Source organism: Manihot esculenta, chromosome 9 (assembly GCF_001659605.2).
Source record: "Manihot esculenta cultivar AM560-2 chromosome 9, M.esculenta_v8, whole genome shotgun sequence".
Lineage (NCBI taxonomy): Eukaryota > Viridiplantae > Streptophyta > Magnoliopsida > Malpighiales > Euphorbiaceae > Manihot > Manihot esculenta.
In genome coordinates this window covers 7,392,388-7,404,878 of record NC_035169.2, presented here as the reverse complement: position 1 = coordinate 7,404,878, position 12,491 = coordinate 7,392,388, and the positions used below count along the sequence as shown (strand labels likewise).

At 29.3% G+C, this 12,491-nt stretch overlaps 3 protein-coding genes across 5 annotated transcripts in view; 1 reads left to right on the top strand and 2 right to left on the bottom strand.

Moving 5' to 3' along the window:
- Nucleotides 1-282: 282 nt before the first annotated feature.
- LOC110622493 (strigolactone esterase D14) lies at nucleotides 283-2,032 on the top strand. The gene is made up of 2 exons (XM_021767004.2): nucleotides 283-760; nucleotides 1,345-2,032. Exons 1-2 carry the CDS (start codon nucleotides 357-359, stop codon nucleotides 1,775-1,777), a joined length of 837 nt encoding a protein of 278 aa, XP_021622696.1. The 5' UTR covers nucleotides 283-356; the 3' UTR covers nucleotides 1,778-2,032.
- Nucleotides 2,033-4,645: 2,613 nt separating this feature from the next.
- On the bottom strand, nucleotides 4,646-8,793 carry LOC110623754 (syntaxin-61). The gene is made up of 8 exons (XM_021768774.2): nucleotides 8,543-8,793; nucleotides 7,963-8,042; nucleotides 6,847-6,960; nucleotides 6,428-6,541; nucleotides 6,012-6,202; nucleotides 5,308-5,398; nucleotides 5,050-5,115; nucleotides 4,646-4,961 (listed from the first exon to the last, which is right to left on the bottom strand). Exons 2-8 carry the CDS (start codon nucleotides 8,014-8,016, stop codon nucleotides 4,851-4,853), a joined length of 741 nt encoding a protein of 246 aa, XP_021624466.1. The 5' UTR covers nucleotides 8,017-8,042; nucleotides 8,543-8,793; the 3' UTR covers nucleotides 4,646-4,850.
- A 1,743-nt stretch (nucleotides 8,794-10,536) lies between these two features.
- Nucleotides 10,537-12,491, bottom strand: part of LOC110622934 (rRNA biogenesis protein RRP5) — a 28,033-nt gene continuing 26,078 nt past the window's right edge. For 2 of the 3 annotated variants that reach the window (XM_021767685.2, XM_021767686.2), the window contains exons 35-40: nucleotides 12,239-12,415; nucleotides 11,934-12,030; nucleotides 11,692-11,847; nucleotides 11,367-11,597; nucleotides 11,206-11,289; nucleotides 10,537-11,121 (exon numbers count right to left, since the gene is read on the bottom strand). In XM_021767685.2, coding sequence (XP_021623377.1) covers nucleotides 11,014-11,121; nucleotides 11,206-11,289; nucleotides 11,367-11,597; nucleotides 11,692-11,847; nucleotides 11,934-12,030; nucleotides 12,239-12,415 — 853 coding nt within the window. In that variant the 3' untranslated portion in view covers nucleotides 10,537-11,013. The remainder of the gene's footprint in view (nucleotides 11,122-11,205; nucleotides 11,290-11,366; nucleotides 11,598-11,691; nucleotides 11,848-11,933; nucleotides 12,031-12,238; nucleotides 12,416-12,491) is intronic. The other variant, XM_043959885.1, reaches the window with a different exon arrangement.

The window sequence follows — 12,491 nt, the reverse complement described above, 5'->3', positions numbered from 1 at the left end:
ATTTATTAATATATTTTATTTTTTAAATTAAAATTAAATAATAAAAAATAATTTTTTAATATATTTTATAGAAAATATTTCTATGAAATATATATTTTTGACGAAAAATCTTTTTTAAATACAAAGTTAATTTCGCAAGCAAATAGTTCAAAAATATAAAATTTGCAGTTATAAATTTATTAAGAAAAAATTATCACCTCTTAATAATTGCATATGGAATTCTTGTGAAATTTTTTAAAATTTTAAATTCATGTAGGTGATAATGTAAACCCTATTTATATACACAGCTCAAGGTACTGAAGCTAAACAACCAGTTGAGCCATTTTTGAGAGTTGATCTTCTCTACTGCTGAACCAATGAGTGGAAACATGGGCGTGCTTTTTGAGCACAGAGGAGGAGCCATTGCTGAGTCTCTAAACGCTAAGGTCTATGGAAACAGCAGCGAGACATTGGTTCTTGCTCATGGGTTTGGTTCAGACCAGAATGTTTGGCATTTTCTAATTCCTTATCTTGCATTATACTTCAAGATTGTGGTTTTTGACTCAGTTTTCTCTCCCAATGTAAACCCTAAATTCTATGATCCAAACAAGTACTCCAACTTCTCTGGATATGCAGCTGACTTGGTGAATCTTCTTGATGAGCTGAATGTGAGCAAGGCTATTTATATGGGACATTCTATGTCAGCCATGATTGGATGCTTAGCTTCAATTCAAAGGCCTGAACTCTTTCACCACCTTATTCTTCTCAATGGCTCTCCAAGGTCTGTGATCTTTTCTTTCTCTTTACTTTTCCCATAAAATCTCTTGGATTTTCGCCAACATGTGTATTCGAGTCGAGCAATATTCAGTCAAATTGAAATATTCATTGAATTAATAAATTTAAAATTTCAGTTGGATTTTATTTTATTTTTAATTTGATTTGATTTTAATTTTTAAAAAATTTAATTATTTCAGTTTGATTAATTTTTTTTAAAAAAAAATCAACTAACAAAATAGTTATTTTTAGATTATTTTATGTGAATTGGTTTATACATGAACTTAATTTTTTTAAAAAATAATTTCCAATTTGATTTTTTTTCATACGATTATTGTTAGAAAAAAATAATATTGAAATATTTCAATTAATTATGAGAATACTAAAGATAAGATCTAATATTAAAAATTCGTTAAAAGTTTAATCGATCGAATCAAATCATAATAGTTTAATTTTATTCTCTTATTTTTTTAGTTCAGATCGGTTTGATTTTCATAAAGTCTGGCTTTTAAGTTTTTTTTTGGTTTGATTTTATTTTAAACCAAATCGATTCCATGATGGCCCAAGAAAAAACCCATTTTTCATTTTCAGGTACCTTAATGCAAAAGGGTATGATGGAGGCTTTGAGATATCAGGAGTAAAAGCAACATTAACAAACATAAAGAAAAATTTCTCAAGTTGGGTTAATGATTTTGCTCCAACAGCAGTTGGTCTGAACAACAAACAAGCAATATCAGAATTTGAAGACAGCTTGAATAGAATGAAACCAAACATAGCATACAATGTTGCTAAAACAGTTTTTCTAAGTGATTTGAGAAGGATTCTTCCAAAAGTTGTAGTGCCTTGCACAATAATTCAGTCAAAAAAAGACTATATAGTTCCAGAATTTGTTGCCCACTACATGAAGAAAAAGCTTGGAGGCCATGCCAGAGTTGAGATTCTCAAAACACAAGGCCATTTTCCTCATCTCACAGCTTACTCTTTGATTCTGAAAGCTATGAAGAGAGTTCATACCATCAAGTAGACAAGTTTCATGATTGATTCTTGTTTGTGTTGTGGAAATCAGTTGATGGGTTTTCTTTGTCTTTTGGTTGTGGTTTGTTGGTTAAGTGTTGGTTTGCTGGTAAAATGGAGTGTCCTTTTCTATGCTACTTTGTAGATCTCATCTTCTTCTACTACTTCTTTATTTTCTTTTTCTTACTAGAAATCTTTTTATTTGCAATATATATATAATTTTTCTAAAAGAATTTTAATATGTTAATTGTTACATTTTGTAAAATGTTCCTAGAATTATTTTTTTTTATTTTTATTTTTTCTTATACATATATGAAGAGAAACTCAAAATTAATTCTGTCAGTTTGAGTTTAATGTCTTGTTACAAGCAGGCCCTTTTTAATAATTTTTTAAAATTATTGAAAAGAAACAAATAAATCAAGTAAATGAATACAATTTGAGGTAGAATAGTTAGTTCAATTTTAAATCGAATTGAATCGAATAAATTAAAATTGAATCGATTTAATATTTATAAAAATTAAATCGAATCGATTTTAATTAGAAATTAAATCAAATTGGATCGATCTGATTCAGTTTGATTCGGTTCAATTTAAATTTTTAATAAATTTTTTTTTTACACTTTATTTTTAATATTTTAAAATTTAATTAGAATATTTTAATTTTAATATAATCTATTTTTTATTTATTAAAAATAATATATTATTAAAAATAATATATTATTATTAATAAATTTAATTTGGTTTTTTAATTTTTTTTAGAAAATCGAATTAAATTGAAATAATTAAAATTTTTATAATTTAAAATTGTTGAATTAAAATAATAAAAAATTAAATTAAAATTTTAAATTAATTTGATGATTAATTTTTTTTAATTTAAATTGAATACTGTCGGTGCTGCTCGGAGTTTTCTTGTCCTTGAGTTTAGAAAACAAGAAAAAAAGAGAAGGAAATGATAGAAAATGACCACTCCTGGTTTCAATTTTTCACGTTTTCCGAATAGCAGTTTCTTTCTCGAGGTGGACGCAGATGGCAGATTTGCCTTTGGATTGCAAGCTAGTTAACAGCTAGGCACTCCCAAGTACTATCTTAGTTTCATAATATTTATTTTAATGGTCCTATAAATTTTAAAAAATTTTAATTTTGGTGATAGTAAAATTTAATAAATTTAATTATTTTTAATGGTTTAAAAAATAAAAGTAAAATATTTAAATATTAAAGAATATCAAAAAAATTCTGCAAAAAACTCTAAAAATATCTTAAGGTGAATTGAAAAAAGAAAAGTTAAAAATAAATATGCTTTTAGAATTTAATATAAAGGAGCGAGTGACTTGATATGTCATAAAATTTTTACGTATTTTCAATTTAAATATTTCTGAAATGTCAAAATTTAAAAATAAAAAATAAAACTCACAGGCTTAGTCTGATGGTAAGTACATTCGAGTAAATTTGAGAGATTTCAGATTCGTATCTCCCGCTCCTTATTTAAAAAAAAATATTTTAATTTATTTTAAAAACTATAATTAGATATTTTATCTAATTTCTACTTATTTTTATTTTAGGAAAGTAAATGTAAATTGTAAACAAATTTAAATAATTTTTAAAATTTTTTCATTTAATTTAAAATAATTAATTAAACTAGCTAATATACACTACTTAACGTATATTTTTTTTACTGTCCCACATGTATTTTTTAAAATTATTTGCACATTTTCAAGAAAATATTTTGGCTATTTGTTTTAAACTCTGTACTTTTTCACACTCCAAATTATCAATCACAATATTTTATTAATTTTTTATTAAAATTTAGAATAAAAGCTGAAAAATTTTAATTAAAAAATATGTCCTTTAAATTTATTCACTCAAATCAATAAAATTAATTAATACCTTTAATTTTAAAAAATTTATAATAACTTATCTAAAATACTTTCATATAATTTAAAAAAATTAATACGTGAATGAATTTTTTGAAATTTCACATGGGCCGAAAAGTCATGTTAAAATTACAATAGTTTTGGATTAGTGATTGCGGTCCATTCAGACCGGGGTTAGTGTATGCACGTTCTTTTTTTTAGAAAAGAAATAATTTGAGAAAAAAAATTTAAAGCAACAATTATTGGAGGATAAAGTAGTATCTATTTCTCTTCTCTTTGGGTTGAATAAATTCTCACTCAATATATAATCATGTCCAATATTTATGTTTCCTATTCTTTTTTATATGTATAATTATTTTAAAGTTGTCGAAACAGAGATGATTTTTGGATTTCTGAATTATTACTATTTTCATTTGACTAATGTTTTTGGAAAAATTGGGTGATATTATTGTCATAATTAAAGCTGAGGTACTAATTTGAAATATATATATATACATATAACCCCATAATTCCACTCTTTACTTTTATTGAAAATTTTCAATTTTTATAAAATAAACCCAAAAGTTGTATAAAATTAGCTTAAAATTTTTTTAAATAAAAATCTAAAAATTGAACTTTATTTTGGGACTAGATAAAGAAAACATGAAGTTTAACCCAAAAATGGAGAATTTAAAACCCAAAAATAAACAATTTGAACTTCTCGATTTTTAACTTAAATAAAAAAAAATTTGATCCAGAAAATGCATTTTAAGCCAAATTGAGCTTAAATTAAAACTTATAAACTAAATTAGACAAAACATTGAAAATGGACTAAATTGAACATCCCCAACAAATAGTGTTAAAATGAACATTTAGCCTGTATCCTTTTATTTTATAAAATATTAGAAAGTAAATAAAAATAATTAAAAAACAAAAGAGGAAGAAAAAACTCTGGAACTTTGTCAACCATATGCACAGACCTAAATATCTTTGCCAAAAAAAAAATATTACAAAAATCACGAGCAATGATGCGAAGAAGAAACAACCAGATAATAAGCATATGAACCAATCTTGCATGATATTCATGATTTACAACTGCAACAAAATCAAATTCCAGTTTAGTATTTCTTGGCTTCGATTCCAACAAAGTTCTTCTGTAATCCTCTCATCATTGCAGATTTTCTCTCGTGTAGAGTACAACCCCGGCTGTGGACTGGCCGGTTATTTTTATAGTTCAAGTAAGAAAGACCAGAACAAATAGAATGATGAACAAAACTATCAAAAACAAAATCATCATGATCTGCCCCTTTGCACTGGCTTTCTTCATGACCATAGCCACTTTTTTCTGCAATTATAGATTGGCAAAAAAGTTATCTATCATCTGAAGAAGAAAAGAAGTTCGTGTTCATAAAAAGCTCGAGAGAGAAAATCACCTGGACAAAATCGAGACGATTTGATGTACTATCCATTTCCATACCCAAATCACCTATAATCTTTTCCTGAAACACCAAAGGTTTGGATTTTTAGCACTTAAAACTTCAGGACAGCTGGAGTTTGTTAGTTGAGATTGCTTCGACTTGTGTAAAGAATTGCTTTTCAAAGAAAACAAGAACAAGTATTTTTCATGCAAGTGTATGCCATTTGGATTGAGGATGACACTTCACAGAGAACATCAACCCAGAAAATCTAACCTGTGCAAGAAGTTCTTCATGTATAGTGAGCCCAACACCTCCAATTCGCTCCACACTTGCACTAAGCTCATCCAACTCCTCATCCTGTTGCCTGCAATCACCAACAATTATGAAGACCAATGATTCTTTCTGCCTCATTAACTTGAACAAATAAAAGAATAAATCGGATTTCTTTTTAGTTATTATCTGATTCATTTTGGTCCATGGCAATGCAACACGACATAGATATTGGCACACGGATAACAATTTCTTTCCTAGCCCTAACCTTTAACAAGCACCAGACAAGAACGTCATGAAAAGCAACTCAAGTACTCGGCTACAAACTACTCTCTCATGCTCACTACCCAGTTTGTCAATAGAAAATGACATTTTATTGTCATATTTATGCACGTCAAAACAATCAGGAAAGAATCACCAAACGCTCTATTTAGCCGATTAAAATGACTAAAAAGAAAGGTGATTTCAAGAAAGAAAGATGAGGTTTAGCGGCTTAATTTATTTATTTATTTTTAAAAGAGCACTAATGTGAGTCATTTCTCATCTGACCTGAAGAAACTTTACCAGATTGAGTCTTCAAAACTATACAACACAACTATACATTTAGACAATATGTGGATATCAACTGAAGTGCTTGCACAAAAAAAAAGAAATAAAAAAGAAGAAAAAGGAAAAAAGAAGCCTGAGGTGAATGAGGAAAAGATTACTTTATAAGAAGCATTTGTCTATCTGATTCTGATTGTATGAAATTATCATTATCTTGAGCATATGGGTTGGATCTATCTGTCTGACGAGAATTTTGCAGCCGCATTAACTCTCTGTGCATCCCATTTATGCTGGTAGTTCCATTACTAATCACCTCTTTTCCAGCAATAATTGCTTTCTTCACATTGCCCACCTGATAAAGTGATATAATCCTTCAGCAAATGCACACAGAGAAAAATCAAAGCCCAGAATTCTAATCGTGTTGTCATCCAATAAGTTGTAAAACAAAGTATCTTATAACAATTAGCTAATAAGAGCTAGGATGCACCACCCTTGGAAAGCGAGAAAACGTAAAGAGGAATAAAATACATTCACATTTCTGCAACACCTTTTGATATAAGAATTATAAACATGATACCTGAACACGAGCAGTGCTAGTCCATCTCTTTCGCTTTTCAAGTTCTACTTCGTCAATCCCATACCAAGAAGGATCTCTAGCTGCTACGGCAATTGTTTTGTCTAGCTCATCCACCTTTCTATGAAGAAGGAAGTTTTCAGCAGTTGCAGACAGCGATTAAATTGTTCAATTAAAAGGGGCAACATCACATGGAGTACAATGGTAATTGAGTTGCATATAATAATCATCTTAGTTTATTAATAGAGTTGCAGAAGTAAAAGGAACAATAAGATAAATAGGTCAATCAACTTAGGATTACAGCGAGTTATCTTCTGACTGACTCCTAAGTATTCAACCAAGAAAAGAAATTGGTTAACTTCCAACAACACATCAGGAAAACTGCTCCAAGTACAAAATACAAAATTAGCAATATCTGGTACCTGCCACTCAATGCTATCACAACCTGCAACTAGTTCCTTTGTCAGCTGCATTTTGTCTTCAGGATCAGAAGAAGCCCGTTCCCATTGATGAAAAGTAGACAGCAGCTTATCAATCTAACAAAAACACCAAAAGGAGATGAAGCATTTGGGGGATAAGCCAATGGAAAATATCCCATAGAGTAGAAGGCAAAGCCATTGCAAATATCAAATTGAATGAGGAAAAGCTTAAAGACATTTCAACGCGATGGTGTGCATGAACAAGAACGAGAACAATATTTTTCCTCTTCTTTATTACTTTTTATCCAGTGCAGGTGCTGACGACTCAAGAGATTGAGAAATTATATAATACATTATAGTCCTTTGCTTTAAAAGTGAAAGGTTCAGTAGTAATTACCACATAATGATTATTAACAAAACCTCATGTTATGGCTCATTTTTGTTAAGAAAGTATGTATTATTCAACAAAGGAGCCATAGTAGAGGGGAGGACTATAGTATGGTTAGGCCTGGCCATGGGCTGGGTAGGGCACAGTGCTGATTTGGTCAAACCCAGGACCAGAACTGGTCAATAGTTCACAGACTTGACTCAGGTGCACACATGCTACTTGACAGTTGAGTACTTTCATTTTATTTATAACTTTGCCAATGACTACCAGGGGTATTTTGGGAAGATGAAAATTTTAGATTTGCCTATCACCAACGATTTTTCATCTTCTTCTCATTTTTCTAATTTCTCAAGCTCTCAATTCCGCTCTCTGATTCCTATAGTTACATCTGTTTCTCATTATTTCTAATAATTCATATTGTTAGACAATTTTCCATCCAATACTTTTTTCCCAAAACTCTACATCTTTCTAATTAGAGACATTTAATTTTCAAGACATTTTACCAAAATTTAGAGGAAAAAAATGCAACTACTGAGAGAAACTATTCAAGTTCAGGTGGATGGTATGACCTTTGGGCGCCACTTGCAACAAAGCGTCCTTCCCATATAAATACTTCTTACATCGTTACTAAAGACAACATTGGCCTCAAATTAAATAAATGCACATGCTCACACGTGTGGAGTATATTTCAAGAGCAACAGCAAAATCTTCAAATATTGAAAAAAACTTACAGATTCTTGAATTTCCTCTTTCACTATATAAAATGGATCTTGAGCTGAAGACATCTTGTAACCAGTAACTATAGATTATCCTATACGCACAAAACAAACTTCAATGAGAATATAATATATGAATCATGGTTCATGCCAATGGACAAATAACAAAAAAAAAAAAAAAGTTAACTTGTCGTTTTAACAGGAGTTGCAGCTAACCATCTGAAAAATCCCTCGGTTGCTAATGGAAAACTACATCCAATTATATAAAAATATAGACACAATCAAGCTGAAATGAATCCAGGAGCTGAATTGGAAAGCTAAAATAAAAGAGTAAAACAAAAGATTAAGCTGCGACTAGAAGCAAGGGACCGCCACTACCTTTGCAAGCAGAAAAAAATTAATTATTGGCTATAACCAGTTTGATATATAAACAAACACATAAAGAACACGACCTTAATTGGCAAATGCAAGGAAAGCAAATGAGATTAATTAAACAGATAGTCATGTGAATAGAACAGCAAATCCAATTAATCATAAAATGAAACGAATTACAACAGGATTTGAGACTTAGAATAAGCTGAGCACAGGAACGAACCGAAGAGAAATGGCGGATCACGCCGCAGGGAAGATCTGCTGTCTTCAGTGCTGTGCTGAGAACGAAAGCAAGGAACGGTAAAGAGGAAGGAGCCGGATCTGCTGTGCTGAGATACGATGTGATAAAAATGAACCCAAGAAACCCCGATTGGAAGATCTGCTATGCTCTGCGCCTCTGCGGGGTTCGGGAATGAGGGAAGGGAAGGGAGGGAGGATTCAACTGAAGGGGAGAGAAGAGAAAAGAGGAAAAAGTATATTTTTATAAATAAATACATAATCTTTTAAATTTTGGCAAAAGGGTAATTTAGCTTGGAAAATTCTTTCATCCGATTATAAAAAATTTAAGAAAAAACGATAATGGTAAAAACAAACTGTTAATTGACATTTTACTTTTTTGCTGTTAATTTTTTACACCATTAAATATTTACTCACATGATTGATTAAGTTACACATACTCTAATAAATAATTATACTTTTATAAAATTTGAGGTTTTATAATTAATTTTTGAGTTAATGTTAGAAAAATAATGTGCTTTTAATTTTATTATAATTATATTATATATTTTTTAAAATTAAAATTTAATTTTTTAAAATTATTTTAATTATATTTTATCGTTATTTATGGTATTAAAAATTAATAAAATTATTAGTAAATTTTAGAATAAAATTATAATAAATTTTTAATAATTATTATTTTTATTAATAATATTTTTTAGGAGATGACAAAATTTATAATTTTACATAAATTATATATTTTTTTAGCTAATTAATCAAATTATACTACACAATTAAATATTTAATTTATATATTTTAATTTTTTTAATTTTACTTTAAATAATATAATTTTAAAAAATATAAGTTAGCATTATATTTAAAAATTAAAAGAATAATTTAAAAAAATTAAAAAAATTATTTTATAGTTTAAATATTATTTTAAATTATTTTTTAATATTTATAATTAATGTATTTGATAAGATTATTAGTTTATTGCTTTATAGTAAGCATATTAAACAGATTTAAAAAAATTGATTAATAATGATTTTAGTCAAGAGCAAAATAAATTATTATTATAAAATTATTAATAAAAATTTAAAAAAAAAATAAATAATAATATAATAATTTTTATATATATATTTAATAATAATAAAAAATAACTTGGTAATTTTATAAGTCTTTAACTATATAGATAAAAATAGGATACATTAGATTAAATATTAAAAAAATAGTGTAATTAGTAAATAATAAAAGTATATGGTAAAATTACAATTGTGATTAACTCTTAATTCTTTATAAAATTAAAAATTAAATATTTATACACTGTAAAGTTTTGATATTAAAAATTAATAATGTAAAATTTAGATATTAAAAATTAATAATGTAAAATTCACAATCAGCGAATCAATAACTATGAAAAGTTATTAAATTCATAGGTATCAAAAGTTAATTCTGGAGCCTTATCACGAAGTCAGGGCGAAATTTAATTAATAGTAACGTTGATTTTGAGCTAAAAACTTTATATTAAAATTTGAGAATTTTAAATTTTTCCTTTTTTTTATATTTAATAAGGATTGTAGTAAACTAATATGTGTGTACGTGTATGTTACATGCTATTAGCAATCTAACTTTGGAAAAAAAGAAATTGATTAAATTGTCAAATTTAACAAGGTCTTCTTATTTAAACAAATATTAAAAATAATTAATATAATTAAGACAATAAATTTTGGTTTAACGTAATATCTCATGTTACTAAGTTGTTTTTATAACTAAATAATATATAATTTTAAATGGAGCAGAAAGCATAATTCCAAAGTAGCAGCAATTCAGGATTTGAAGACAGCATAATAGGTACCCATCTTCTGATATGTAAATCTCTTCCACATTTTCATTCACCTTTTGATTCGAAATGAATTAAGTACCAAAAGTTTAATTAGAATCTTCATGTTTGAGAATAAGCAGGCAGGAAAGGAAAAGTGAAAAACGCAAACACCAACAAGATAAGTGATCCATTTGCCATTCACCTTCTCTTTTGCATTTAATAATTTAATTTTCTCAATAGTACAAGAAAAACCCTTGGGGTCAAAAATTAGGGTTCAGTCCCACATGCTAATACATTGTTGCAAAACCTGTCAGTCGCTACCAAAAATAAGTTACCTTTCCTTTCATTTCACAAGCTACATTGAGCTCTTGACTTAATGTCCATTTTCAGCCATATCTTGTAACATTATCCATACTGCAAAGGAGAACTCACAGGCAATTGTTGAAGCATCATATCATTGCAATGGCCTCTAAGCGTCCCCTTGTGTTATGCTCAATTAGCTCTGTGTCATTTATGTTGCCTTCCTTTCGTTTTACCTGTGAAAGAACATGGTACACATTCACTGATATCTTGGGACTCTATTAAGGCCAATAACCGATTCCCATTTTGTTGTGCGTTGAAAATAGAAACTAGGCAAAAAGAAGGATTGACCAATGTCAAGCCAGAGTATTCTCAACATATTCCATTGCCTTCCGTTTCACCGACTCAATTTGTTCCTCATCACCATGAGTCTTCTCATACTCGAGATATTTCTTGAATAAGAACTGCAAAAAATACAGAGAATGATGCACGTGTCAGGCCTAATAAAGAGAAAGAAAACAAGAACATCCATGTGAAACCGAGCGTACTTTCATCTTTTTAGGTGGGAGGCTCAGACTAATGGCCCTCTCAAATAGAGAACGTGTTACATCCAGATCTCCCAGTCTAATCTCCTGTCATTTTGTGACACCAGAATGTTAAATAATTCACGGTGGAATAACAAAAGTAACTAAAAGAAGTAACATCTTACTTGATCAAGGTAAACACTCCATAAATCTGTTCTTTTTGGGTACTCTCGTAAAATTCCTTCAAACATGGATCTCCCTCTATCAGGAACCCCACATTTGAATTCAAGGATAGCTGACTGTGAGATGAATTTTATGTGCTTATGACGAGGAAGGCATAACAGAGCACGTTGAATAACAGACTGCACACCATCTTGCTCTTGCTTCAAAAGTCTCTGCACCCGTCTCAGCCAAATCTAGGATTCCACAAAAGATGACATTTAAAGTTCAACGATGTGTCAAACAAAAAACCTTAACTAGAAGGGAAACAAAAAACAGAAACCATATTACTTTGCATGAATGCTTGAACTTCTTAACCATTCTCTCAACAAGCTCATCTGCCAAAGTATGTTGCTCAGTCCTTTCATATACTCCAAGGAGTGCTAGATGTACCTTCTTAGGATCACAATACTGCAGGGTTCTTTGAAATACCTTTTTAACAGCTTCCTGAAAAGAAACTTTAAATTGCTGAACGTCCAATTCATAATAGGAAAAATGGTAACAAACATGAAATTTAAGTCGTGTTCCATTACCTCTGGAGGATTTCCATATTCGTTTTCCAAATTGAAGTAGGCCACCCAGATGTTTAGCTTCTCATTTTCTTCACGAATATTTATTGTTCTCAGAGCCCTTTAAAATTAATACAAACAGCACTTAAGTTAATTTTATGTCAAAAGACAATCAATGAACTTGTGCAGCAGTCTTACAAATATGCGCAAGGAATTCTGTTATTGCTCAAAGAAAAACATCCAAATTAAGCAGATGCATTGAATGCCTCTCAATCCGCAATGAGCATTCACATTTCCCAATAGATAGCCATCATTGTAAGCAAACATACCTTTCAGCAATTGAGCGAGCTTTCTCAACATCAGCCATGCTAAGCATGAAAGCCATGTATTTTATCCAAACAAAACTGCTATTAGGAGAACTTCGAACCAGTTTCTCAAATTCATCAGCAGTTCTTGGTATATCCTTTTCCAGCAATCTTGCTTCAGCAGCTCTAATTTCTTGCTCCCTGCAAAGACAATTCCAGAAATCAAATGTCCAAATTAAAAACTAAAAGGAACACAGAGAATAACCCCTCAAATTTG

Bases quoted from the DNA above. Each gene is read 5' to 3' on its own strand.
- LOC110623754 (XM_021768774.2), bottom strand. From the start codon at position 8,016: ATGTCTTCAGCTCAAGATCCATTTTATATAGTGAAAGAGGAAATTCAA. The intron at 6,203-6,427 runs GTATCATGTTTA...TCACTTTATCAG, and splicing joins CTAGCACTGCTCGTGTTCAG to GTGGGCAATGTGAAGAAAGC. The intron at 5,399-6,011 runs GTAATCTTTTCC...TGGTGATTGCAG, and splicing joins AGACAAATGCTTCTTATAAA to GCAACAGGATGAGGAGTTGG.
- LOC110622493 (XM_021767004.2), top strand. From the start codon at position 357: ATGAGTGGAAACATGGGCGTGCTTTTTGAGCACAGAGGAGGAGCCATT. The intron at 761-1,344 runs GTCTGTGATCTT...TTTCATTTTCAG, and splicing joins CTTCTCAATGGCTCTCCAAG to GTACCTTAATGCAAAAGGGT.